The sequence below is a fragment of the Oreochromis niloticus genome, linkage group LG10, assembly GCF_001858045.2.
Source record: "Oreochromis niloticus isolate F11D_XX linkage group LG10, O_niloticus_UMD_NMBU, whole genome shotgun sequence".
Lineage (NCBI taxonomy): Eukaryota > Metazoa > Chordata > Actinopteri > Cichliformes > Cichlidae > Oreochromis > Oreochromis niloticus.
This window is the reverse complement of record NC_031975.2, coordinates 26,776,746-26,803,250: the sequence shown is the minus strand read 5'-3', so window position 1 is coordinate 26,803,250 and position 26,505 is coordinate 26,776,746. Positions and strand designations below refer to the sequence as shown.

The following is a 26,505-nucleotide window of genomic DNA, read 5'->3' as shown; positions in this document are numbered from 1 at the left end:
CAAAATGAGTGGGTGGAGTCTATTTTTTTATGTACATTCTCTGGGTTTGTGACAATAATGTGACACTAAGGGATTGTTGGTTTGATCCCTTACTTAAAACTAAGAAAGGGTTAACTCTGTGTCTGCCAATGTCACTAATAGTTATTCAGCCATTACTACAAGTGCTGAACCTGCAGGTTGGGTGACCCTTATTGTCATTGCTTGTCTAGTTTTATTCATGTGAAACTAAACATGTTTGATGTCAAATTTACATCAAATCAAATCTGCGTGCGCATCTTACTGTGTCAGCGGCATCCTCAGCCTCTGGCGATGTGCAGATGTTGAGGCCATCCCTCCGACTAATGTCTGGGCTCTGACAGGGAGTCCCTCTGTAGCCCACAGTGTCAGAGAGGGGGCTGCTGTGAACCTAATGCAGACACAGATACATGCACATTAACACACACATGACACACAAAACACTTAAACCAAATTGATTGTTTAGTCTGGTGCTGAATACTGGGAAATTCCTGAGAGTGGAAAGCACTACTTAATTCCTATTTTTAGAAGCTGTGATAAAAAGACTGTTATTACAAAGCAGTCTGTGTAAGCAGCGAGGCTTTGTGATGTGTTTAACATTAGATGGTGGTTACTGCTACAATAGATTATTAACAACAATCCTTGGTCAGCAGCAGCAGCTCAAAAACTCAGAGGTAAAAATGAAAAGTGTGACTTTAATAATTTTTCTTTTTTTAAATCTATAAATGGTCAGAAACTACCTAAAAGTGTTGATTTAACTTTACGCCAGAGAAAAGAGGGCTCTTATAATATATAAAATCTTAATGTTCACTCAAGTTTATCAAGAACTTTTATATTTTATCACCTTTAAAATTTAAATTAATGACGGAATAAAACTGAAAAAAGTAACAATTATTAAAAGTTCGAAAGCCGAACCGAGAACACCTCTGACATCTGTTTATCGACTCATACATGACCAGCCTACACAGTCATTACTAACTGGCACGATATTAAATGCTCTGATGTGTCGGTGTACTCACTGAGTTGTTATTGATCAGGGGGCCATTGTCACACGGTGTGGGTGAGGTCTGTTCCTTCAGAGGAGACCCACCGTCTCCATCCTCAATCTCACCATTCCAGGAAGCCGTGGCTCCTTCCTGAAATTCAGACAAACATATACATACATGTATATATATTCCTTTTTTGGATAATGACACCATCTTTTGGTTTTTGTTTGTTTAATTTTGCCTCTCCACACCACCTCAGGAGATTTAAAAAAAAAAAAAATCAAACAATCAAGACATGATTAAAGTACAAACATTCAGTTATAAATTCAAGGGGTTTTGACAAATGTATTGCATTAACTGTTTAGAAATTACAGCCATTTTTATACACAGTCCCCCATTTTCAGAGGCTCAGAAGTAATGGGACAACTGATTGACAAGCAGTTTCATGTTCTTTTATTCAGTGACAAATTCAGCTGAACTTGCATTTTACAGCTATTTAGTGGAAGATGTCGATGCAAGCAAAGGAGGCTGAAAACCCAAAATAAACCTATCAAAGAGACAGAAAACTTGCCAGATCAGCATTCTGGTACATTCTTAAAAAGAAGGAATGTACTGGCAGCAGCAACAGAAAGAAAAATCCTCTCACATCTAACCAAGTCCAGAACACTCTCGAGGAGGAGGCAGACATATCATTGTTAAAGTCTACAATCAAGAGATGGCTTCATGAGTGTAAACACGCAGCGCTTATGACAAAGTGCAAACCGCTGATTATACTCAAGAACAGGAAGGCCAGATTAGACTTTTACAGAAAACATTTCAAACAGCCTGCACAGATCTGGAAAAAACAATATTGGGACAAACGAAACCAAGATAACCCAGAACGATGGGAAGAGAAGAGCATGGAGAAAGAGATCTAAAGTACATCACATTAACAGTGAAACATGGCGGAGGCGGCGTTATGGCATATGGCTGCCATTGACACCAGACTGCTAGTGTTTGTTGATGATGTGACTGCTGATAGAAGCAGCAGGATGAATTCTGCTGTGTATGCGGCTGTACTCTCTCTGCTCAAATTCAGCCAAATCCTACAAAACTGATTGGACAGAACTTCACATTTTAAATGGATAATGATCCAACGCAAACTGCAAATGCAATCCAAGAGTTTCTCAAGCAAAGAAAAGGATATTCTTCAAAGGCCAAGTTAGTCACATGCCCTCAACCCAAAAGACCATGCAGAAAACTGAAGGCACAGAGACCCACAAACAAGCAGAAACTGAAGGTGGCTGCAATAAAGACCTACCAGGTCTTTACTGAGGAGGACACACAGCATTTAGTGATGTCCATGGGTTCTAGATTTCAGGCAGTCATCGGCCGCACATGATTCTTATTCAAGTATTAAAAACAATGCTCACATTTCAAATTATGTTCCTGTGTTCAATTATTTTTGAGCCTGTATAAAAATTGATGTAATTCCTAAACAGTTAAACCATCATTTTTGTTAAAGACTTTAAATTAAAGCTGAAAATTTGAACTTCAATCACATTTTGATCATTTGATTGAAAAGTCACTGTGGTGGTGCACAAAGGCAAAACTACAGGAAACATGTCATTGTGCAAATACTTATGGACCTGGAACTGTAAGCATGAATTCGTTCAGACTCTTATCAGACACAAATGGCTAAGATCATACAGACTAAAGATCATCTAGTGACCTTGGACCTCCAACTAGTCACAGAATATCATGGGTGCAAAATTATTTTATAATGTTTCCAGAATAATTTAGATGTGGATGGATTTTTTACCACAACCTTCTGACAGTAGGATGATGGAAAGTTGATGCTTGGAAACATTTGGAAGAATTCACAGATTGCTCTCAGTTCAGAGAAACCCAATGTCATAGAATTAGTGGAAAGTTAAAGGTGTTTTATTGATATTAAATTAAATCTTAAGTGCAATGGTTGGTTACATACTGGTCTTTTATAAGGAAAATTGAACCATTTCATTTGGTTTTATTCACCAGAAGTATGACTAAGATGTGATTACTTATTTTTAAAGTGCACTAGGCAGAAAATCTGACAGGGGAAAATGTTACTTAAACATAATAATTGAGCACGTAATGCTGTCAAAGTTTGAGGACCGTCTCACATAAGTGATTTGTCGATTATGCTTAGACTCAGACCACAAACAATGGCAGCATCCTGCTTCATCATGCATTTGAGTAAATAACTTCCAAATTGAAAGCCAAAGTCCAGAGTTTCAACAATCCCTAAATCATATGCACCCTGCAGAAAAAGTTTGACTCGTTCGATGTTACACGGTGGACACACTGCTGATATCCTGCAGCAGTTTCAGTAAAAAGTTGGTTAAAATGGACCGGAACGATGACGCTAATTAAAAATAATGAGCTGCATGGGTTGTACCAGTCAGATAAGCTTATCACGAACCCTGTCACAGTTAAAAATAACATTGTGTCAGAGGACTGAGGTTTCACTTTACTGCTGTAGGAGAAGGAGGCATTAATCTGAGTTTAAAGCTCCTTCATTCACTTTTTTTTTTTTTTTAAATCACCGTGTATTATAATTACTTTAAATAATAACAAATTGCATTATTCTTATTATCTTTTCAAGTACGTGTGTTATTTCATTACATATTTTTGTTCTGGTAATAATTTAAACTGAACAACCTCTGGAGGATCATTTGTGCCAAGTTACTCATTCAGAATGTAAGTTAGTGCACTTAAAAACAACTTTATAGCCTGATGGATCGATCTAGCGGCTGGAACATTACGTTCAGTTGTCAAGGCCCATAAAATGTTTACAGTGACCATATTGGGTGATACTTTATTGCAGAACAAAGCTAATTTTCCTCTAGGAGTACTGTGGTTTTTCCATCATCTGATACAGTTTACTAAAGTCCTGCCTTCAACGAGACCTGCAATAACAGGTTAACAGTGATTTCATTAGTGAAATAGCAGCTGAGTGTTTTTGCTGTGTGTGTTTATGTCTCAAAAATATATACAGCTAATGGAAATTTATACACCCTCTTAGACATACTTGCAGAAATCCTCGCTTTTGCATTCATCCACACACTTTTTAAATGTGACGCTGCTTACACAGCTTACAGCAGGATTCTCCTCCTTCTTACCCCATCAGACAGAGAGGAGGATGTGGTGTTGTCCTGAGGGCTACAGGGTGTGCTGCTGGTCAAGAAGCTGCCTTGCTCCCCACCTGACAGTGCAGGTGAGTGGGGTGCTGAGAGAGTGTCTCCTCCTTCCTCGTTCCCTTCCTTCTCCTCTTCCAGGGGGATCTGAGGAAGCCCTGGAGGCCTCCCCAGCACTGTCAGGGCTACATAGGAGCCCGCTGCCAGAGAGGAGTCATGGGAAAGGAATGAAGGGAGGGTGAAGGGAGGGGAGAATATAAAAGCCATCAGAACCAGGTTAGACAACCCAATGTGTCAGACCGTTAGAGGAACAATAAGCAATCTGCAGAACAAGTATGCTTATATGTTATGTCATGAGATAATGTGCTGTTTGAACTGCTAACTGTTGCACTTATGCTGCAATAACTTATAAAGGCAGTGTTTTGGCTTTGAGTCTATATATAATAATACGATGTTAGCTGACACATCTCATCATTTCTGATAAGTCACTTAAGATCTCTTTGCTCAAATGTAGTTTAGGATTAAAACAACTCAACTAATGTTTATGTTGACTTAATTATATCTTCTTAATGAGCCTTGTAAATCACAAACAACACAACAGATGTGATGCAGCAAACTAAGGATGTAAATAATCAGAGCATACTTACATCTTATCAACTTTACAACTTCTAGGTGGTTTGAATGTGTAACTAAGGTCCCGTTAACCTGTCCAAAGACAAAAAGCATTAGCAAAGAATTTCTACAACTGACCAACATATGTTCCTTAAAGCCTAAAACCCACAATTATACTGTTTTGTTTATGTCATTCGTGGTAGTCACTGTTTCTATGTGGCATCATTCTGTCTTTCTGTTATTCTAAACAAACCCCATGACAACATCAAAATTATCCGTGGACATCAGTCCATCCCACTGACTTCACCGTGCTTTTAGTGGCTCATTTGTTATTATTGAACATGTTTAAAATGAGCCACAAGAAATGTATGCATGCATTCATAACAGGGAAGAAGCTTTGTGACACAAAGCTGGAGTGGCTGAAAAACATTTGGTTAGCTGATCACTTTATTATTAACTCTGTTGCTTTTATAGTACTTTTCAGGCATTTTATAGCCTTTATTTTGATAGACCAGTAAAAAGCAGATGGGTATGGAGAAAGTATGTGAGCTGTTGTGAGTACCTGTTTTTATAATATTTCTAAGAAAAGTAAAAACACATAACAGCTGGGATGGAAGAAAATGGATAGAGCAGGACTTAGAACATGAACAGGCCACACTGTGAACTGCATGTTGGTTTTCTGATATTTTATTACAGTGCAAATAATTTATAGATTCTTTTTAACTTTCTAAAGTCATCAGTCCAGTCATTACCACGTTACATTGTGACTGCCCAGCTGTGCGGCGGCGAAAGAGCGATGAGGCATGAAACTGTTCTGTGTAGCTGTCGTTTCTCTATTGTTGAAAATCGAGCACAGCAACAGTTCAGGAAGGTACAAAGTGAAATTCAGCCACAAACCCAGCAGCTCAGCTGATCTAAATGCCAGCCCACCTCACCTAATGGCTCAACTGACACCCTTATACACATCAAATTAGCAATCAGTGCCAATTATGCTACTTTATCTTCCCTAATAACCCCTGGAGAACACAAAAATCCCTTTGGGGTTGCATCATGAAGGGCATCTGGTGTAAAAATCCGCCAAATCAAGCATGTGGAGCTACAAACTGTGGTAACCCTCAGTGAATAAGGCAGCAGCCTGTCCAAGAATTGCTGCACATCTGCAAGCCTTTGTGCAACCCACCTCCATCACAGCTTCTCTTCTGATGCAGTTCCTGATTTTTTTCTTTTCTGTTGGGTCATCTTGCGACTGCTCTTACTGCCTCCATCATTCCAATAAATGCACAGATCAGCATTGCACATGCACATCACCACTTATGGAACTTTTTTAGTCCCAACTAAACTATTTGTGGCGCATTTTAAATTGCACACTATCAATGTCTCCCTGAGAAAACATTGAAAATGTGTGTGCCAAAGTCAAGAAACAGTAGGACAAAAACATCCTGCATTCAACTGGCTACACAGTCCTAATCCCTTTGTCATTATCTGCGAGTTTTTAGTGTACAGATACTACATTGGAGCAGAAGTACCACTCTGAAAACATGCCTGATACCCATCCCATTGTGTACAATAAATACAGATTTCCTAAGAAATAAGAAATGGATTTGAATCTTTATTTTGGGGAACTAAACAAAAAGAAAAGTGTCAAAACAAAGGAAAAAGTAGTGCTAATGTCCTCTTGTATTTTGGACTCATTAAGGTCCATTTGCTGATCCCAGAAGCAAGAAGAGAATAAATGAGGAAGCTAACCTTAATGATCCTATCTCCTGTCTGCACACCAGCTCGCATTGCAGCTCCATCTATAATGCAAAAGACAGGACAGGGTCTGATGAAGAGTGTGTGTGTGTGTGAGTGTGTGTAAGAAGTAAGAAAGAGAGAGAGAGAGTCTTACCTTCTTTGACCAGCTGGACAAACACAGGGTTGTCTCCACTTACTGTCAGCCCAAAGCCATTTTCATCTCTCTGGATTATCACACAGCGCTGGACCAGACCTGTCGTTTGCCAACACACACGCACACACGCACGCACGCACGCACGCACGCACGCACGCACACACGCACACACGCACACACGCACACACGCACACACGCACGCACACACACACACACACACACACACACACACACACTTCATGTCACTGCATGGTACCAAAAGTGGTCAAAAAACCAAAAAGAAACTGTGGACGACTTTGTTTCGTGGCATTTTGTTTGTGTTACAAAGATAAAAGCGTCACACTGCTGTTGTTATTGGATGTGGTTGATACCAACATTACATACTACCGCCAGTCAAAATTACTGAGAGCAGTAACATATTAAGTTTAATCTCATTCTTTTGCACTATAAACCTCGATCTGGTACTGCGGGGGAGGAAGAAGAAAAAAAAGCATTGACACAGGAAGTGACAAATTACCAAACTAAAATGAAAATAGTTTCTTAAACAGCCTCCTGCCGTCTTTGCTGACTCACTGCTAAAAGATCGTGATTTGTCCTCTCTTGTCTCTTAGACAGAGTTCATTGAAATAATGTTAAAAATAGTTGTGAAAATCAAAATAGATACCACAGAGCAGCAGAACTAAAGGTTGATACTGGCTTAGTTATTGGTTGCCTGTTTGTTGTTTTAACATCACTGCCTGGTTTTATTATTAGAGAAAACATCTCTACTTATAACTTTATATTGCTAAAGTAAAACTTGTAATGTGTTGTTATGTCTGGAAAAAGCTGATTTTTACACAGATTTTAATACATGACCACATCTTTATTGTTTTAAAGCTTAGTGATGGTATTGATTGTTCTTTGAAGACATAATCTCATCAAATAATAACCTGGAACACATTTAGATCTGAAGTTATATGACAACTATACTTTTTAAAAATATGGTGTCCCACAAGGGTCAGTTTTAGGTCCTCTATCAAATCTTCCTTCACTTACCTCTGAAGTTATCTTTATTCTGCAGATCTCACTCAATTTTATATAAACATATACCAAACCTCAGCACTTAAGATGAATTTTTCTGTTTTTTTGTTTAGATATCTACACAGATAACAATATCTGTGTAGATATCTGTATGCAAATAGGCCTTAAACTTTATTCTAAAGCTTAAAACTACAGTAGCACATCATTCTGGGCCAAAGCCACACCAGCACAGTGCTTAAACCTGATGGGAGGAATCACACAGATAGAAATAATAATAACAATAATAATAATAATAATAATAATAATAATAATAATAACAACAATAATCTTCTTAACCCTTTCATGCATAGTGGTCACTGCAGTGGACAGCTATTCAAAGGCTGTTTTCTTGTATTTGTGTCAGTGTTGATGGTATACTTGCACATGAACACAACACACAGTGTATATTATTTATTCATTTGTCAAATTCATAAGTCAAAGCGTATGTTGTCCACCTAAGTGGACATGTAAAAACCCTTTGAAAAGTAAATGTTTAAAAAATGAAGTTCAAAAATCTTTTTTTTTTAATGCCTAAAGATGAATAAAACTACTTAAGAAAAAACCCTGATTGAGGTTGTAATAATTCATGCATGAAAGGGTTAAACTCACTCCCTATCTAAAGCAGAGACGTTAAACTCATTTCACATCGTGGGCCACATGTACCTCATTTTGATCTTAAGTGGGCAGAAGAAGTGAAACTGTACTTTCTGTCACTAAAAAGGAGTTTAACTACACATTTAATCACTGACACTTCTTAATATAAGAAAAGGAAGTGTGATTTCAACACTACCAGTACAGCGTTTCTCTATGATAAAGACATGTTGTTGTAGTAAATAAACAAATCTGTTAGCACGACTCGCTGGAATTAAACTCCAAGAACAAAATGTATAAAATTACAGAAAATGTTTTGGTTTCATTGCACAGACTGTACTGTAAGTATAAAGCAAATAGTTTCTCTTCTATACTGTAGAGCCAGTACTTATTTACTTTGGTGTAGTATGAATGGCCACAGGAGCGGTCTCTATCAGCAGGAAAAGCTGCAAAACTTGTAAAAATATATTTAATAGTCCAAAATTTATCCTCCTTCACATTTTTCAAAGCCATTCAGGTGAACGGATTGGAGTTTATGCTGGACTTCTACTGTTTGACAGCCCTGATCTAAAGGTTGAATGCAACAACCTAATGCCTGTAACTAAAATGCTGCACTTTCAGTGTGGTTACCCTCTATGATCCCCCTCGTTCCTCATTCCTGTTAACATGAAAGATGCACAGACTTCTTTGTTAACTATATGTGAATGAGAGTGAATGAATAGTGGCATTGTAAAGCGCTTTGGGTGCCTTGAAAAGCGCTATATGAAATCCAATCCATTATTATATACACTATACTTGATCAGGTAAAACGGTACAGTGCTAGACCAACCATGATTTTATTATAAAGTGTGAATTAATTAAATATATAAAGACATTGATGTAATTTCACAATGAGATCAGTGTTATGTGTGATTACAAAAATGCCAAAGTATATAAAACCTAACTTGATCGTCCCAAATATGCATCAAAAATATATTTAAATGAGAACTGCTACAAACAGAGTAGAATAAATATTACTCTGATTACTTTGTTTTTAATGTTAAATAAAGGTAAGTGATTTGTGGAGTGCATGAGGTAGACTAGAACTTTAATCTCACCCATTGGTCTTACCCATGTTTTGTTTTTGAAGTGGTAAGAATGCGACGCCCGCATTAGATATTGAACTAAATGTCGCATAAATGGCACAGAAATGCCCATCAGTTCATGCCAGGAGCACAGCTAGTAATACTCATTTTAATCTGACCAATCTTTGCAGTCCTCTACAAATCAACCTCACCAGCAACATGAAATTTGCAAAGAACATCTGCTAGATCAGGAAAACTTGATGTTCTTCCTGCAGCCACTGAGGAAGTTTAGTGCAATCTGCCTGTCTGGTTACTCCCACTTCAAAGAACTATCAGAGAGAGTTGAGTGGATAATTGGTTGTCTTTTGGACTCCATGAGGAGCCTCAAGACTCCAGGGTGAACAAAAGGGCAGAAAGGATTAATGTCAACCCGGCAACCCAGGCAACCACCTTCACAACTTCTTTCTGAGCGCAGCCTACACCCACACCATCTCTATTCGCTCCCTCGCCAGCCTCTGTGATAAATACTCTAGTGGACAATTTCTGTTTTAAAGTTTTAAGCAAATTGGATGCAAAAGTTCAGCCTTAGAAAAATAACACTTCAATAGTACAAGTGTAGAAAAGAAAGCTAGCTGCATCACTGATGAAGCTGGAACTCTTTGTCTATGTACTATTGTGCTATTTCCCTGAGCAAAGACCTCGCTATAATCTGATTTTTTGTCTGTCCAATTATCTAAAAACAGAAAGATATTTAAACTTAATTTAAGGTTAACACCGCAGCACTTTCCCCGCTTTCTTTCCAGTGATGCAAAACAATTCAATTCTGCAGCCGCGCATCGCCGCAAGCTGAGATTAGAAAGTTGTGCTACGAGTTAAGAATCGATCCGTCGTCATTCATCGAGTCTTTATGAGGGACATTTACAGATAAACCTTCACATTGAATTCACAAAGTGAAAATTCTGCAGAAAATGAAGGAAGCAAATGAGAAACAAACAAAAGTGATCAACAAATCCAAGAAAATAAAGAAATCCGTGTCTGTTACCTGTAGGGTCGAACTCATTTTTGAGGGAAGGAGAGGGTTTCTCATTCTTTGGTTTCCAGTCTGTGGGCTCCCTGTTGAGAATGCTCGGAGTCCTAAAGAGACAAAACATCAAACCTTAAAAGTCAAAGTTTAGCTGCAGTTAATAAAGCTGATATACATTTAATAAAGTCGTTTTCCGAATTTCCTTCCAAATGAAATCCTGATGTTGCTCTTTTCATTCTTATGTGAAATACATAAATATATATAAAATGTTAGGCTGCTCATCGTGGCATTCATTCATTTAGTTTTTATGGGTATCTGCATATTCAAAATATGCATTAAAATATTTTACAGGAAGCAGTGTGGGAGCAGCAGAGCCGGGCAGATGTTTTGATTGATCTTTAAATGTTTCTGTCCGCCTTGTAAAGATCCTTCTAACAGATATCTGTTATAATAAACAACACGCTAACACGCTACTGGGTTGACTTTTTGAGGTAACTTGGTACCAATCATAAGGGATCCGTCTCTAAAGTGGCTTAAAAATTCTGACTTGACAAAACAACTGTAGTTCCACTTAGTCCATCCCTAAGTGGAACTACAGACTTGCTGATGTCTAATTTAGAATAATTTGCCAATAAAACAACTCACTAAGCTCCATGTACTCCCACTTTCTTGGATTTTATAAGCATATCCCCCACTGGAGCTGGACGTGAAGGTGGCAGTTCATTTATTAATAGCTGAGGCTCCCTCAGCTCGTCCCCCCCTGCAGCCCTCCCTACTCGTTCCAGAAGAGGGGGTTTTGTTTGTGCTGCTGTTCCTCCCTCGGACAATGGGGGCCCTGGGCTTTTAACAATGGCTCCCACGTCAGAGCCAACTTACTATACTGTGGCTTTGTGGGACACATTCCCGGAAACAGGGACCAGGGTTTTTGGCTCGGCCTGAGTTTCCTGAATGTGGGAGAGGGCTGAGAAAGAAGCAGAGGAGGGAGGCGGGAAGGAGGAGGAGGAAGGAGGTGTCTTTGAGGAAAGACAGAAGACTGGGCTTAGGAAATTTCAACTAAAGCTCCCAAAGTGAACAATCCTGTGTAAACTCTCCTTATGGCAAAAAAAAGGAAAGAAACTAGTTAAATGCTGGGATACCATACGACAAAGACGTAGGAATATTTTCCGGTATGCCGGGCTCCTGGAAAACGAACCAGACTAAACATGCAGTGGATCCTCACAATTACAGACAAAAAGAGATAACTGTGGGTTACGCTGAACAGGAGACTATTATGGTTTTAACCTTGAGATCTGAACCTCCTCCTTGCTGTGGTTGGAAGAGATTAGCAGCTGATAGGACATGGTGAGAAAAGGGCAGACTAAGTCCTGCTCATGGGGTGGCAGTAAGTAAGTGTATGAGAAGAGGGAGGAATTCAGCTCTCAGCTCGTGATGTGTACACCACATTCGTGCAGTTTGGGCCCCAGGATCAGGTGAAAACATTTCTGACGCCTGAAAACACGTTTCACTGTTCTTCCACAAGAACACGCAGCGTTATTACACTCTGACAATAAAATAAAAGGTTTATGAGCATGCATAAAAACTCAAAACTGCAAGTCGCTGACATACAGTCGAGTGAAAAAGAAAGCACACACCACCTTTAGCAGCAATAACTTAAAGTAATCAGTTTCTGTTTGAGTTTATCGCCCTTTCACATGGATCTAGGGGAATTTCAGGCGACTCTTCTTTGTAACGTTGCATCAGTTCACTGAGGTTTGAGGGAATTCACTTATGCACAGCTCTCCTAACATCTCCTCACATTTCACAACATCTCAATCTGGACTTTGACCCTGTCATTGCAACACCTTGATTATTTCCTTCTTCAGCTGTTCTGCTGTAGTTTTTAAGATGTGCTTGGGATCGGTGCTGCATGACCCAGTTTGGACCAAGCTTTAACTGTCCGGCCTCATGTTTGACTCTAGAATATTTTGGTAAACAGAGAAGTTTTAGGTTGGCTCAGTGACTGCAAGGTGCTCAGGTCCTTTAAATAATCACCCCTCAACTACCGTGCTTCACAGTCGGTATGAGACGTTTGTGCTGTGTTTGGTGTCAGCCAAACATGGAGCTGTGCATTATGTCAAAACATCTCCACTTTGGTCTCTCCATACTAAGGACATTGTTACAGAAGTCTTGTGGTTTGTTCAGATGCAACTTTTCAAACCTAAAATGTGCTGTCGTGTTTGTTTTAGAGAGGCGAGGCTCTCTCCTGACAACCCCTCAATGCAATCCATACTTGTTCAGTGTTTTTCCCAATTTCACTGTCATTAACTTTAATATTTAATATGCCAACTGAGGTCTGAAGTCAAATCTGGGGAGATATTGTTGACATTGTGTTAACACATGCCTGTATGGTCCAGACAGGTAAACTTATCTGCTCATACTTGCTGTTGATCACTGATAATAAAGTGGCTTTGATTAGCAGCGCCCTGCTGCTACTCGCCTACTTAAACGCCAGTTAGTCAACAATGTCAGAAATAGAAATCAGCCGGGCTCTACTCAGAATCCAGCAGGAAAGCCGCTAAGTGCCATGACAGCTCCCCGAGTTGCCAGCAATGATATGGCTTCCCTCTGGAGAGTTAATTAAACTCTGAATGCCAGGGCCATTTTCAGAAATTGCCACCAGAAAAAAACATTCCTAAATTCAGTGAAAAAAAGCTGTTAAGAGACAGATGGGGAACCTCGACGTGTTTTATGTCTGCCTATTAAAATCTTTAAAGAGTTAATGGTGGCTTTTCCGTAGCCACAGATGTTATTAAACCAGTTTTAAAACGCCTTTAACTGCACCTCTACCGAATGTTCAGCCCAAAAATCACACACCCACTTTAAACTGTGACGCCTAAGCCATCAACATGATATCCAAGTCATTAAATATCAGCTAAACTAAGTACTCAGAGATTACTTTTCTTCCTTTCAAGAGTTCAGAGATTTATAATATTTTTACAGTGCAGCACGTATATCCTGATAGCACTGTTTGTCCTGAAAAAGTGATCCATGTAATCTAAATCACACTAGACGACCTTTTCGATGAATTTGACCATGCTGGACAGTCTTTGAAACAAAGTGATGGGACATGTTTCAGTCCTAACAATCGATGTGCCTCCTTTTGTTGTCCTACAAGGAGGAAAAAAGTTCATGTCCATGTGAAACGTTTCCTGGAACCTTAGAAAAAAAGGGATCATTAAAATCAACTGTTTTAGTCTCATTGGGCTGGAATACATGGTCGCAGCTCAGACTCTCTTTGCTTGCTTACTGCACAGTTATCAAAAGAGGACAAAAAAAACAACAAAAAAAAAACATGCAACAATCTACTCGGGCCTCAGATGCCAAAAATACCAGACAATTCCTCTGGGATGATAACAGCAGCAAAGGACTTAGCTCCAGAGAGCTGGAGAACTGGAACGCCAATGAGTACGAAGCTACAACTCCAAATATAGTAGCGCTCACTGTTTATTATGAAAGCAGCAGGCTACACTAAAATGCAAAATCATTTATGCTTTAATTTTGCTCTCTGTAACCCAAATTAAATGTCCTAAAAGAATATAAAGAATGCAGGAATAGGTTAAAAAGTTGATTTTAAGGTGAATAACCAAAACCCCGCTCTTATTGTGGGACTGACTGGACATTTCTGGTACTGTAGTTTGTTTGTTGGAATACAGAGATGTGCGAGTATCAAAGCTGCACCAGCTCTGAGGCTTTGGTGAAGAAAGTTTGCACAGGACTTTATGCATCCCATGATTCAGTAGCTTCTAGAAACACCTTCAGCAGCAATAACTTGATGTAATTGTTTTTTATTGTGACTCTTCTTGATATCACTTGAAGATTTTGGGTATTTATTTATCCACAGCTCGCTAAAGCATTTCAGTCAGGCTGAAGTCTGGACTTTGCACCACTGCAACAAATTGATTCTTTTCTTTTTCAGTCATTCTGTTGTAAACATGCTTACACGGTGTTACAAGACTCAATTTCAGCAAACAGCGCTCACACTTCACTCTACAAAACTTTGGCATTCAGAGGAGTTCATGCTCAGCCCAGTAACTGCAAGGTGCCCAAATCATGCCTCCTCCACCACCATGCTGCTGGTGTGAGATGTTGAGACATAATGCATAACGAAGAGGGCCATGTCTGGCCAACATCAAACACAGCTTATCAGCACAAACATTTTCACTTTCGTCTTATCTTCCAAAGGATATTGTTCCACAAGTCCTGTGCTTGAGATGGATCTTTGCAAACCTAAACCTGTTATGTTGGTATGTTCTTTTTTAGAGAGAAGAGGCTTTCTCCTGGAAAAACTTCCAAACAAATCATACTAGTTCAGTCTTTTTCTAACTGTACTGTCATGAACTCAAACATTTGTGGTAATCTTTATTTTGTATTCTGTATTCACTGAGATATTTAAATGCTAATCAATAAAATCAATCAATCAATCAACATTTAACATGCTAACTGAGGTCTGTGGAATCTGAAATGTGCATAGAGTCTTGAGAAAATGTCTTTCACATGACTATATATATATATATTTAAAAAAAAAAAAACTGAGTACAACATTCATGCAGAATACAAAGTCAAGCTCTGTCATGTCAGCTCATCAGTGCCAGCCCACATCTGCTGATGGCACAGCTGATATCCCTCTGAGCTTCTCTGTCTCATATAAAGTGAGATCCTTAGGTTGGTTTGGGCTGTCACTGTTTTTTGTTGAAGGATAAAGTTAGCAATAGTTATTAATAATTTATTTACTTCAACAAAGCCTATAAAAAGACCAAAACCAGCTCCAAACTCACTACTTCCCAGTGAAAAAGTTGATATTTAGCAACAGGAGAGATGACGTCAAAATAAAATAAAGTGTCCAACACACTGAAGGAACTATGCACCCTCTGCCAAGCTCATAGATGGCCCTATTTCTATCACACCAGTGTCACTAGTTCAGGGTGGAATCCCAGATACGTTATGGCCTTTCTAATTTTATTTTTCTCTATCACTCATTTGATCCCCCCCCCTCCCATCCCTCTATTTCAAGGATCCTGGACTAAACAGAAAGGACCACCTTCACATGAACGCTGCCTTGGGGGGAAAAGGACAAATGCACAGACAAAGATCATTAGTAAGATCAATTCTCCATAAGTAAAACAACAACTCTTTCCAAAATGAATATTATCATGCCTGCTCCATTAATAAATCACTCTGCATTTCTATGTGACATTATTGGCTCCCTCCACAAACATCCAAATTCAATAGAAGCTTGTGAACTTCCAGCAGTGATCTAATCAAAACGCTCGACAAGGGCTGTTAAACATTAACCAGTCATCCTCAAATGAATGTTTTAATATTAAACAGACTCACCCAGCACTAACTGCTTTTACAAGGTTAGACTTCACAATGAGATTCAGCTATAAGGACTAAATCTGTAGTGTATGTATAATTTAAATAATAAAGACTTAAATTATTTTCACAGGTATCACAGAAAGGTACATTTGATTTGATTTGATTTGATTGATTAGCATTCAAATATCTCAGTGAATATAGAATACAGAATAAAGATTACCACAAAGCAAAAAATCATGAGACAAGGCTAATCAAAAGGTATTGGCTGAAGCATTTGCTTATTACGCCAACCCTTTTAACAAAAAATCTTTTGCATGCAGCTCCTGTACACAGGGCTCGAAGCAAAGAATAAAACAAAGCAAAAACAAACAAACAAACACACAAACAAAAAACAAAAAAACTTTCCACCTTAGATAACCACATCAAAGCAAAACAATCAAGAGTTTCAGAATTATTATTTTTGCTCTTTTCATTCTTGATTAATATATTTTTCTAATACTCTATTTTTAAGCATGTTTTTAAACAAGGAAAATAAACTACACCTTTTTAAATCACTGTCATAACTATTCCACAGGTTAATTCCTCTAACAGAAACACATCTCTGCTTTATGTTTGTCCTTATCTTCTGCTTTATACATTATCTGTGCCATTTTATATTCGACTAAATCATAAAATTTTAGTGTATTCAGATTAATAAACAAAATGTTAGTTGGTTCTATATAGTTTGATTGATTTATAATTCTTATAGCTCTTTTTTGTAACTTGAAAATAGGAAGAGTATTTGTTTTATATGCATTACCCCATATCTCCAGACAATAAGTCATATATGGAAGCAACAGAGAACAATAAAGCGTGTATAATGATTTTTTGTTCAGGACATGCTTTGTTTTGTAGAGAATAGCAATGGTCTTTGACATTTTTGTTGTCACATGATTTATATGACATTTTGGCCTCACAAATCATGATCACATTAAAAAACTGGGAGAGTACACTCACTGATTACGGATTAGGTACACCTGTTGAATTGCTCAGCAAAGCAAATATTTAATCAGCCAATCACGTGGCAGCAACTCAGTGTATCTGGGCATGTGGACTTGGTCAGGAAGACCTGCTGAATTTCAAACCGAGCTTCAGAAAGGTGACTTTTTGTTCCTTTTTCCAGACCCTAGCTGGATAAAATAAAACACATTAACACATTAATTATACGTGAAAAGGTTAAGGCACATATAATTTTTAGCTGTATGCCATTAGAGTTTGTCCTAAAATTATTGTATAATCTCAGGGTACATTAAGTCAAGACCATTCAGGAGAAACTGATCATGTGGACCATAATAAACTCAGCAGTGAGAAATAAGCTGTGTGTTTCAGCCACATTTACTATAAAAGGTCAAATAAATGTATTTACATGGATACACGTGCTAAAATGTGTGTTTATTCCTGTTCGGACACGGTATATGTGCCAATTTTGGTGCTTGCATGCATTAAGAACAACATGAAGTTAACTGCTGCACTGTCCAAGTATTTCAGAAACTGCTCATCTACTGGGCTGGTTCCCACAATGCCATCTCTAATGGTCTAAAAAAGAGAAAATGGCCAGTGAGCAGCACGTCCCCTGGTAAAAATGCCTTGTTGATGTCAGAGTTCAGAGGATAATGGCCAGATCACTCTGCCTGTTAGGAAGGCAGCTCATTAAAACCAAAGTATGCATCACTGAATGCACGATCTTAAAGTAGATGAGCTGCAGCAGCAGAAGACCACACCGGGTACTACTCCTGTCAGCTAAGTAGAAAAAACAGGGCTATACTTCACCAGGGCTACCAAAAATTGGACAATGGAAGACTAGGATACTGTTGCCTACTCCATCAGTTTCTTCTGATGACTTTTTCCAGCAGGATAGCACAAATGATCTCAAACTGCTCTCTTGAACATGACAATGAGTTCACTGGACTCAAACGGCATCTTTGGGATCTGGTGGAGCAGGAGATTAACATCACGGATGTGCAGCAACCGTGTGATGCCATCATGTCAATATGGATCACAATCTCAGAGGAATGTTTCCAGCACCTTGCTGAATCTATGCCATGAAGAATTAAGCTGTTCTAAAGGCATAAAGGGGTTCAACCTGATAACACCATGGTGTAACTGTGTCATTAACCCTTTTAATGTTGGCTTATTTGTCCTACAAGATCCTATAAATATATTTTTAAAATAGCCTCTTTTTTTTTACCTTCCCTGTGGATATTATATTTGTTTAACTTTCATTAATATAGTATCCTATCTCAGGTCAACTTACAGTCAGGGAAACCCAGCGGTTTTCCAGTTACCATTAGCAAGCTCTTGCACTGTAAATGTAGTGATCACTGTCCGGCTGGTAGTCAGCCTGCACTGATGTGTCGCCAGCAGAGTTTCAGTCAGGAAGGGCCTGATGGACATTGTTTAGCAATGATGTCACCACTTCCTGTCTGGGCCCTGGTGGTAAAGGGCAGTGAGGCGGGGGGGGGGACCCATAGATCAGCAAAACGGTTTGACAAAGAGCAACACAGCTGTTCCACCGCCTGAAGCTTTTGGGTTTATAACTCATTCTCGACACCAGCATCACTTAAACTCACAAAAAAGCGAAAAGAAAAAACATCTCTGACAGGTTTACAGTACAGGGGCGGGGAGCATTTAGAAACTGCACTGAAATAAGCTTCCAACAAAGACAATATGCAGGCTGACCTCCTCCTTCCTGCATCCTACCGCTTCCCTGATCTCGCCTCTGCTTTTCCAGAGTCTTTTTCCAACTTTTAAGTGCATCAAAGATAAAGCCAAAGTTTTGAGGAGTATCTGTAATCATATCTGTGGAAAATAGACTGTATGTCATCTGAACTGTCATCACTTCTTTGGAGGCAATTTTTACAGCTCAAGCTCATCATCAGAATCAGAATCAGAACACTTTATTAATGCTTGAGGAAATTCTGTGACAATTATCTGAGTGTCAGGAACTCCACTAGCCTATACCTACCAAACACTTCTGTGCAGTTCAGCGAGCAGCCAGCCCTGACTCAGACACAGTGCTTTATTTATTTATTTATTTAGCAGACCACATCTGAGTGAGACGAGATGTTAGATCTTGACACCAACTTCTCGCAGCAGATGACGTTCCTGGGCTGAGAGCTGTTGACAGCTGAAGCCATGAGACGAGTAGCTTTCACAATGCTGTCTAAGGTTTTTTGTATGCTCTTCATTAGGTGGTGTGTCATCCACATCGGTGGTTAGTTGTGACTTGTCCCTATCATGAAACTAATACATTTCTCCCTTATTAACCTCCTCACTGTCATCAGGGGCTTTTAATGCGTCTCGCCCTCATAATCCCACAATCCACCATGCGTCAACAGACGGGGATTATCTTTAATAGAAGTTTTTTTTCCTAAAGGATTTTTAAAAACTGCTAACCAAGAACTCATAAACCTATGTGCAGGTGTATATTTGACTAATCACTGAATCCCAGGATAAACCAGTGGAAACCATTGCTCTACAGGACGTCAGTGGGACAGATTTACATGCCTTTGCATGTTCTTAGCTTTTGATGTTCTTTTCATTAAATCTTCAGGTTTGTACCAGCAACTAACGTTCACTAGCATCAGAGCCCAGGTAGAGGTATGAGATCGACCTCATCCATGCGGGATTGTCTCCATTTATCCAGGTAAATGAAGACAATCCCGCATGGTTACACCATGAAGAACACTGTTGCTACCATTTTTCTCCTCAACGTTCAGTTTTTTGTTAAAGTAAAAAAACATGAACTGCATCTTTACATTTTACAAACAGTCCTCTAAATTCTATCAATATCATTCTCCACAAAACCGACTGACCTCAGTATATCCAGCAGCAGTCTGATAAACAAACCACCAGATTATCCAAACTGTTTAAACCATGTGGAGATAAAACTAAAAGTGATGACGCCTCATTGCACATGCACACGTATGACAAGCAGGATAGATCAAATTTGAACAAGGAAGCGCATCTACAAACTGTGAACACTGTTTACAAAAGACATTATTTCACTGTTTTTCTTTTCTTTTCTTTTCTTTTTTTAATTAATCTGTCTAACCTGTTTGTCTGAGTTTATTTCCTCTGCCGACTTATTTTTAGCCATATTTCCGATCCATCCCAGCTGTAATAAACAATTCCTTTGTAGGTCTAAAAGCTTACCGCTTCTGTCCAACCTGCAGGAAGCTGTGCCTGCGCCTGAAGCCCAGCAAGACTCATTAACCTCAGGAAAGAGGATGGTTTTGGTTTCTTCTGCGAGGCGAGGCAGATGGGAGAACGTGTCCCATCCAGACCGTAAAATATCGCAAATGTTACCAGAAACCTTGCAAAGGGGGGGCTGAATTCTTCTTGCTGAGAAACACTTGGACAGCCCCCAGGCCGTGACCCAACCACTGCTGGAGTTGGCACATTTGTTACCAGGCAATGACAAGCCATTTCAGTAATGTAGTAATGTGCATGTATTGTTTATATAATAAAACAAATTAGATCAACAAAGAGGTGTGTATGCGAGGGACAAACGGACACTTTGTCATTACACGAGGGATGCACGACATCGAGCAAACATCTGATGGCAGCAGTCCCATTCAAAGCCGTCTAATCTGCAAGAATTTCATGAAAACACAGATAACAAAGACCTCAAATACACAGCGCACTACCATTTCTACGGTTAGAGACTGGTAAATAATTAATATAGACAAAGACACGATCAGTGTCATGTTTCGAGTTGTAGCTCTTCCATAAAGATGGGGCAGAGAGAGCGCGTGAGATCATTAGATGAAGCTGTCCAAGTACTGCAGAGGAAATGATACTGTCAGGGCTTATTCGTTAATCAATACAATATTTTTCATCCATTACCTCTGCCAAGAAGGTTATGTAATTGGTTGGGTTTCTTTGTTTGTTAAGCGTTAAAGAAAATGGATGGGTAGCCTATCCAAGTCCATCTCAGCTGTCATGAGCCGGGAAGAGTGATGCAATCAGGCCAGATCTTGTAGAGACAGGCAAACATTCACACCTTTGCCCAATTTAGATACACAAATTAGCCTAACAGGGCTTTGGACTGTGGGAGGAGAGAATCCATGCAGGCACAGGGAGAACATGTAAACTCCACACTGAAGCTGCTCCGCAGGTTCAAACCAGGAACGCTGTTGCTAATCACTGCACTGGGTGGTGGTGGTGGTGGACAGCTAGTCGGTGGTAGAGCGATTTGTCTGGTTATAATGAAAGGCATGCTAACTAGTTACTCGAGATGGTGGTGTCCAGGTCCAAATTCTTAGAGGGACATGTGGTGTTCAGCCACACGAGCCTGAGCAACAACAGGTCTGTGATGAGTGGAGTACTGAGCAGATGGGCATGTGTCCTTCAAAGAGAAGCATGGCTAACCCTTTCCCTTAAATGAGGAAATCCCTGTAAGTGTTGACCACAAGTTTGAATTGATTACGTCCCCCAACCTTTGTGCACACCACCCATCACTACCCCAATGTGATGGTTTAGTGCAGTCCTGAGATCACTATCAAACATGACAGCCGAGGAGAAATAAAAGTTGTAACATATTAAATTTAAATAAGAAAACGAGGAAACATCGTTCTTATGTTTTCAACAAATGAGATATCCTTCTAGATCCAGGGAATTTATTCATCCCTGTGGATGAGGTCTGCACTTTTTCCATGTGTTCCTAATCAAAATTTAAAATTACTATTATTTTATGGTGCTGTTGTTAAAGTTGATGAGTTTTTTCCCTTCATGTAGTACATAACAGTTATTTAAAATATGGTGCATGGATATTTCCATATTAGACCCAATCAGTATTTTGGTCAACCAATGTAATAAAGTAACACTGGCTCATATTTAGATTTATCATTATTGGCTTATATGGTGCTCAATGTGTGCCAAAACGTTATCCAAGAAAAGAAAACATGTTAGTTTACACTGCTATCATCATAAAGCTGATGCAAAATAATTACAACTACATCACGTGCAGATCTCTGCAGCACAGCATCATCATCTCTGCAATAAGCTGCTAACTAGTTTAAAAATGTAATAAACAATGACCTCATATTCTCTTTTCATCATGAACTAAGCAGCTTATATCTAAAGGATCTCAGTGAAGCTCAGAATTTATTGAAATCTAACAGTACTGATAAAACTGCATTTTGTGGTTATAGTTCCAGCAATCTTGAACTTGATTTGTTTTTTAAATGGATAAACATCATTGTGGTGGTTTTAGACAACATTTCTGGACACGTTCTTAAGTAGTTTCTTCCAGAGTGACCTAAGAAGATTGAGTGATTATCAATCTTCTATAGCTGTGTGTAAGACCCCAGTCATGCAGGCCTCGGGGCTCATCGGTGTTCCCGTGGCAACCATCAACGTTGTTCATTTCCAGTTTGTGTGGCACTTTCTGAAGTTTCACTACAGCACTGAGAGTAAATAGCAAATATCTGGGGACAAGACTTTGATGCAAACTACAAGCAGCTGGACCAGTGAGCTACTAACCAAACCAATCACTTGAAGGTTTTTGGTTCAACACCCTCTTCCTGACTGATTTCACCTGATGACAGCCCGCAAACTCCAGTGACCGCTCACCAACGGTTCAGTGATGTCAACAAGCTAGCCTGGGTTCCTCCAAATCAAAAAGGCCTACAGCAGGAGTGGGGAACTCCAGGCCTCTGGAGAACTTCAGGACATGTTGAGGAGGTAAATTAGCCATTAAAATTAGCTGTGTGGGATCAAGGACACGTCTAAAACCTGCAGGACATTGGCCCTTGAGGCCTGGAGTTCCCCCACCGCTGGCCTACAGAGACCTCTAAATATCGCTCATTCATCAAGATCTCCAACAAATAAACATCTTGCATCTCTCTAAATAAATTTACACACAACTAAAATGCATAACTAACCATTTCTCTACATTATTTTAACAGTGACATTAGCACGTTTGGTACCTTTGTGCTACTTTTAGCTACTGTGCTAAACTAGGCTAACCAGCACCTTAGTTTAATTTAAAAAAAAGAACACCCGTGTCAATGTTAATCTTCTCATTTTTCAAAAATCCTTTAAAATTGTTGTAATATTTGGGCACCTACAGCTGCCAGCGCTGTGGTGTGTTAACGTAGTTATACAGGAGAGTCCTAGTTTCAAATACAGACTGAGTTACATGACTCAGTCTGTATGATTTATGAGTCATATTATGGCAGGCTTTCTCTTCTAGGGCCTATTAAGAATCATTAAAATTGTATGATCATTAAGCAGATATGAACACAGAAGAGACTCGTTGTCTTAAAAACCAGCAAAGCAGTCGAATGACTGGGTCCTTCCTGCAGGCTGAAGGTCGAGAAATCAAATGACTTTGTTTGACTCTCCAAGGCAGTCATGTGTGCTTTTATTCAACGGTTTCCTCAAAGAAAACTCCTGACTGCAAAGTGTAAGAAAAAAACAGAAATAGCTTATATGGGATTGAATGTGAGTCAAAGTCAGCCTGTAATGTTTCTACCTCAGAGAAGGAAGACACTGAACAACATGAAAACATAAAATAATGATTGATTCTTTATTTGAGGCTGTTATCAGTGATTAATAAGGGTGGGGGTTAATACATTATACCTGCTTCCCTTTGCTACAGCCTGTCAGTGAAACTCCCTGCCTGTATTGAAGTCATGTGACTTTAGTCAAGTATTTGGAGATATCCAAGGTCCAGTGACTGGTGGTGATTCCTCTGTGTATCCTAGAAAACATGCTGACTCACTGAACAAGTACTAATGGACCCCTTTCAAGAGTACACAAAACAAAAATACTCAGGAAACTCTCAAATTAGGCAATATAGTAGAGACAACTAATTGAAAACATAGCAGCACCACGAAATATCCCTCTTCTGGTTCAACTCTGACAATCATATTCTGGAGTCAAACAGGGGAAAACCCTGCTCAGTTCTGTAGCCAATTAGTTTTACAATGGACATGTTCACGAACTCCATTGAGAAAACTGTAAATTTTGATTTTCCTTGTCGTTATTACCTGGATAATGTTGGTGTGAGATTATTAAAGTTGCTGAAGTGTTTATCAAAGCCGTGTGCTTTGTTCGGCAGTCCAAGTAGTAGATGAAACAACTTTAAGTGTATAAAAATCCAGCTTTTAATTTACATTTAAAATAAGCATTCAAATAAAATAAGCATAAGCATTAAAAGAAATAGATGGATTGAATCATTAAAATGCCGAATTAACAAAAAAAAATTACGAAACTAAAATACAAATAATCCAATCCGATTATATGTTGTTTATGTTTTCCAGCCGGGAATATATTTTAAAATTAGGTGTTTTTTTTTAATGGAATCTGGTGTGATGCATTAAGGTGTCTTTCCATTCACAAAACTGACCCGAAAACCCATTCGTCAGCACGTAAGCCAAAATTAAGCAACAAATAAAGACACGCAGAGAATGAGACTGTGAGAGAGAGTGGTGAACTTACTTGTCAGCGAGTGTTGACTGTGTGCCACTCATTGGGCTTCCCTTGTGAGTTTCCGAAGACTTCACCCAAACAACATTACCATCATAACCCCCGACTCTTCTGTACTAAAACTGCTTCTTCATTTCGTCTCCTACGCGTCCATGCACGTCCCCGAAACGCTGCCGAGTCTTTACATCCAGCATGAAGGTTTAAAAAATCAATAGTAAAGCTCCTCGGAGACACAGGATGTGTGTTTTTATGTGTCTATGGGACGATCCAGCTGTTTAAACTCCAGCAGAAGTGATGAAATGAAATTCGCTTCTTTCAGAAAGCAGCCGCTATCTGCATCAGGAGATGGACATCTGGAAAAAACCTCAGAGAAAACAGCCTGAAAAAGGTTTTTCCCCCAGCTTTCACATTCTCAGATTACCTTCAAGTTCAGAGAGAGAGAGAATCTCTTGTTTTTCCTTAGGAAATACTTCCATGATGACACTCCAGACTATTCCTGGTGTCCGGGGGAGAATTACGTCAAACTTTGGCTGCTGAATCCAAAATGAACTTTTTCCCCCCCTCTTATTTGCGCGACGTCCCGGTGTTGTTCACTGTTGTGTGGACGGTTTGCGCTTTCTGGGGCATCCCGCTGCCGATCTTATCGCTAATTTGTGCGAAGAGTCGCGGTCGTTGCTCTGCTGTGTGATGCATTTGGGAAAGAGGAAATGCTTTGTGCCCCCTCCCCAAAAAAGAAGTGAAAAGAGGAGGAAAAACACACCTTCCATCACGATGCGTTTAGGAGCCCCTCGGAGTTCTCTAAACTGTACGCTTCATAACGAATATGGTGTTTTTTTGTTTTACCTTATCTGACAGTGAATCATTTTCTGTGCAGCACACTCTTAAATTAATCTGATTACACACAGATACACATTACCCATGCACAATTAGTGCAGTAAAGGATCGGGTTTTGCAGATATTATGTAGAAAAGCCTTTCACTACGTTGTTTCATCTATTTAAACTGCTGCTTTGTTAAACGTGTATTTTATGCCATACATGGACGTCGGTTTTATTTCAGCGTGGCTTGGAGCACATTAAGAAGGTGCTCCGGAGGTGCAGACATAATTTCCTCTTTTCTTAATTTCCTCAGCATATACTGAAATATAGTGCACTGAGAGTTTTCTCATTTAATATTATGCCTTTAAATAACTAACAGGTCTGCCTGATACTTAAGCTGCTTTAATGTGTTAGCTGATGAATCATTTTACTTTATGGACCTCCTGGCTTTAATAATCCATACACTCAAAGCGTTCTGCATATTTACATATATAAAACTATATTTCTATAAATATGTATAAACGTCTTTGCACTGACAGAGAAGGGCCACTGGTCCACACTACTTAAGATTAAACTGGGCTGTGTGACCCACAATATAAATGAGTTTGACAAATGTAAATGGATCAATTTATTGTTAATACCAGAGTTATTAGTTTTGCATTATCTAAATGGTTTCTATTTTTATTTGTTCTCGAGTTTTTGTTGCTACTTCAATTCAGATTTATTTAGTTCCCAGAACAATAACTGTTCCGTGCATAAAGTATTATCATATTACAATATTTGGCTACGAATTGACAAAGCAACACGTGACAACAAGTGACATTTAAAAATATAGAATAGAATAGAACAGAAATCTTTAATGTCATTGGAAATAAATTAGACTAAGATTGGGATAAGTCACTGAGCCACTCCTGTGTGGCGCAACAAGGTTGAAACTACATACATACTTTTATGTATGATTAAATAAATGTTACACAAGCATGCCTTAAGATTGTTATTTTAAAAAAAGAAATAACCATTAAGCAAACCACAAAGTAGCACATGCACATAATACAAAAGAGGTAGATGGACCACAAAGTGCCGGAGTCAGTTGATGTATGCAGGTCTGCAGCTATTCCACAGAAAAGTTTTCTGACATGAGCATACTTAATATCAATAGAATATTAATATATTACTATATGTATTACTGTTAATCTGAATGTGCAAGTTTAAACAGGTGGTGCCAAGTTGATATAAGTCTTTTACAGTGGTTTTGGTTCTGACCCTGCTTTGATTTTTTTTTTTTTTTTGTCTTAGTTGACGATATTGCACTATATATTATGGTTTTGTTTTGTTTTTTAAGTCAGACTATAGATCTTTATTTGACCGTGTGGTTCATTGTAAACTTTCTGATCAACTGTCTTGGCGGACTTCAAACGCCTGTAGGGGGCACCGGTGCACTGGTACAGAAGAAGCAGCAAC

The 26,505-nt window shown here is 39.0% G+C and overlaps 1 protein-coding gene across 1 annotated transcript in view; it reads right to left on the bottom strand.

The window, feature by feature from the left end:
* The window catches only part of LOC100708196 (rho guanine nucleotide exchange factor 12), a 44,921-nt gene extending 19,967 nt beyond the window's left edge, over positions 1-24,954 (bottom strand). Inside the window, exons 1-8 of the mRNA XM_005458252.4 lie at positions 24,240-24,954; positions 10,416-10,507; positions 6,660-6,758; positions 6,518-6,567; positions 4,807-4,864; positions 4,145-4,359; positions 1,035-1,151; positions 281-406 (exon numbers count right to left, since the gene is read on the bottom strand). Coding sequence (XP_005458309.1) covers positions 281-406; positions 1,035-1,151; positions 4,145-4,359; positions 4,807-4,864; positions 6,518-6,567; positions 6,660-6,758; positions 10,416-10,507; positions 24,240-24,271 — 789 coding nt within the window. The 5' untranslated portion in view covers positions 24,272-24,954. The remainder of the gene's footprint in view (positions 1-280; positions 407-1,034; positions 1,152-4,144; positions 4,360-4,806; positions 4,865-6,517; positions 6,568-6,659; positions 6,759-10,415; positions 10,508-24,239) is intronic.
* Positions 24,955-26,505: the final 1,551 nt, after the last annotated feature.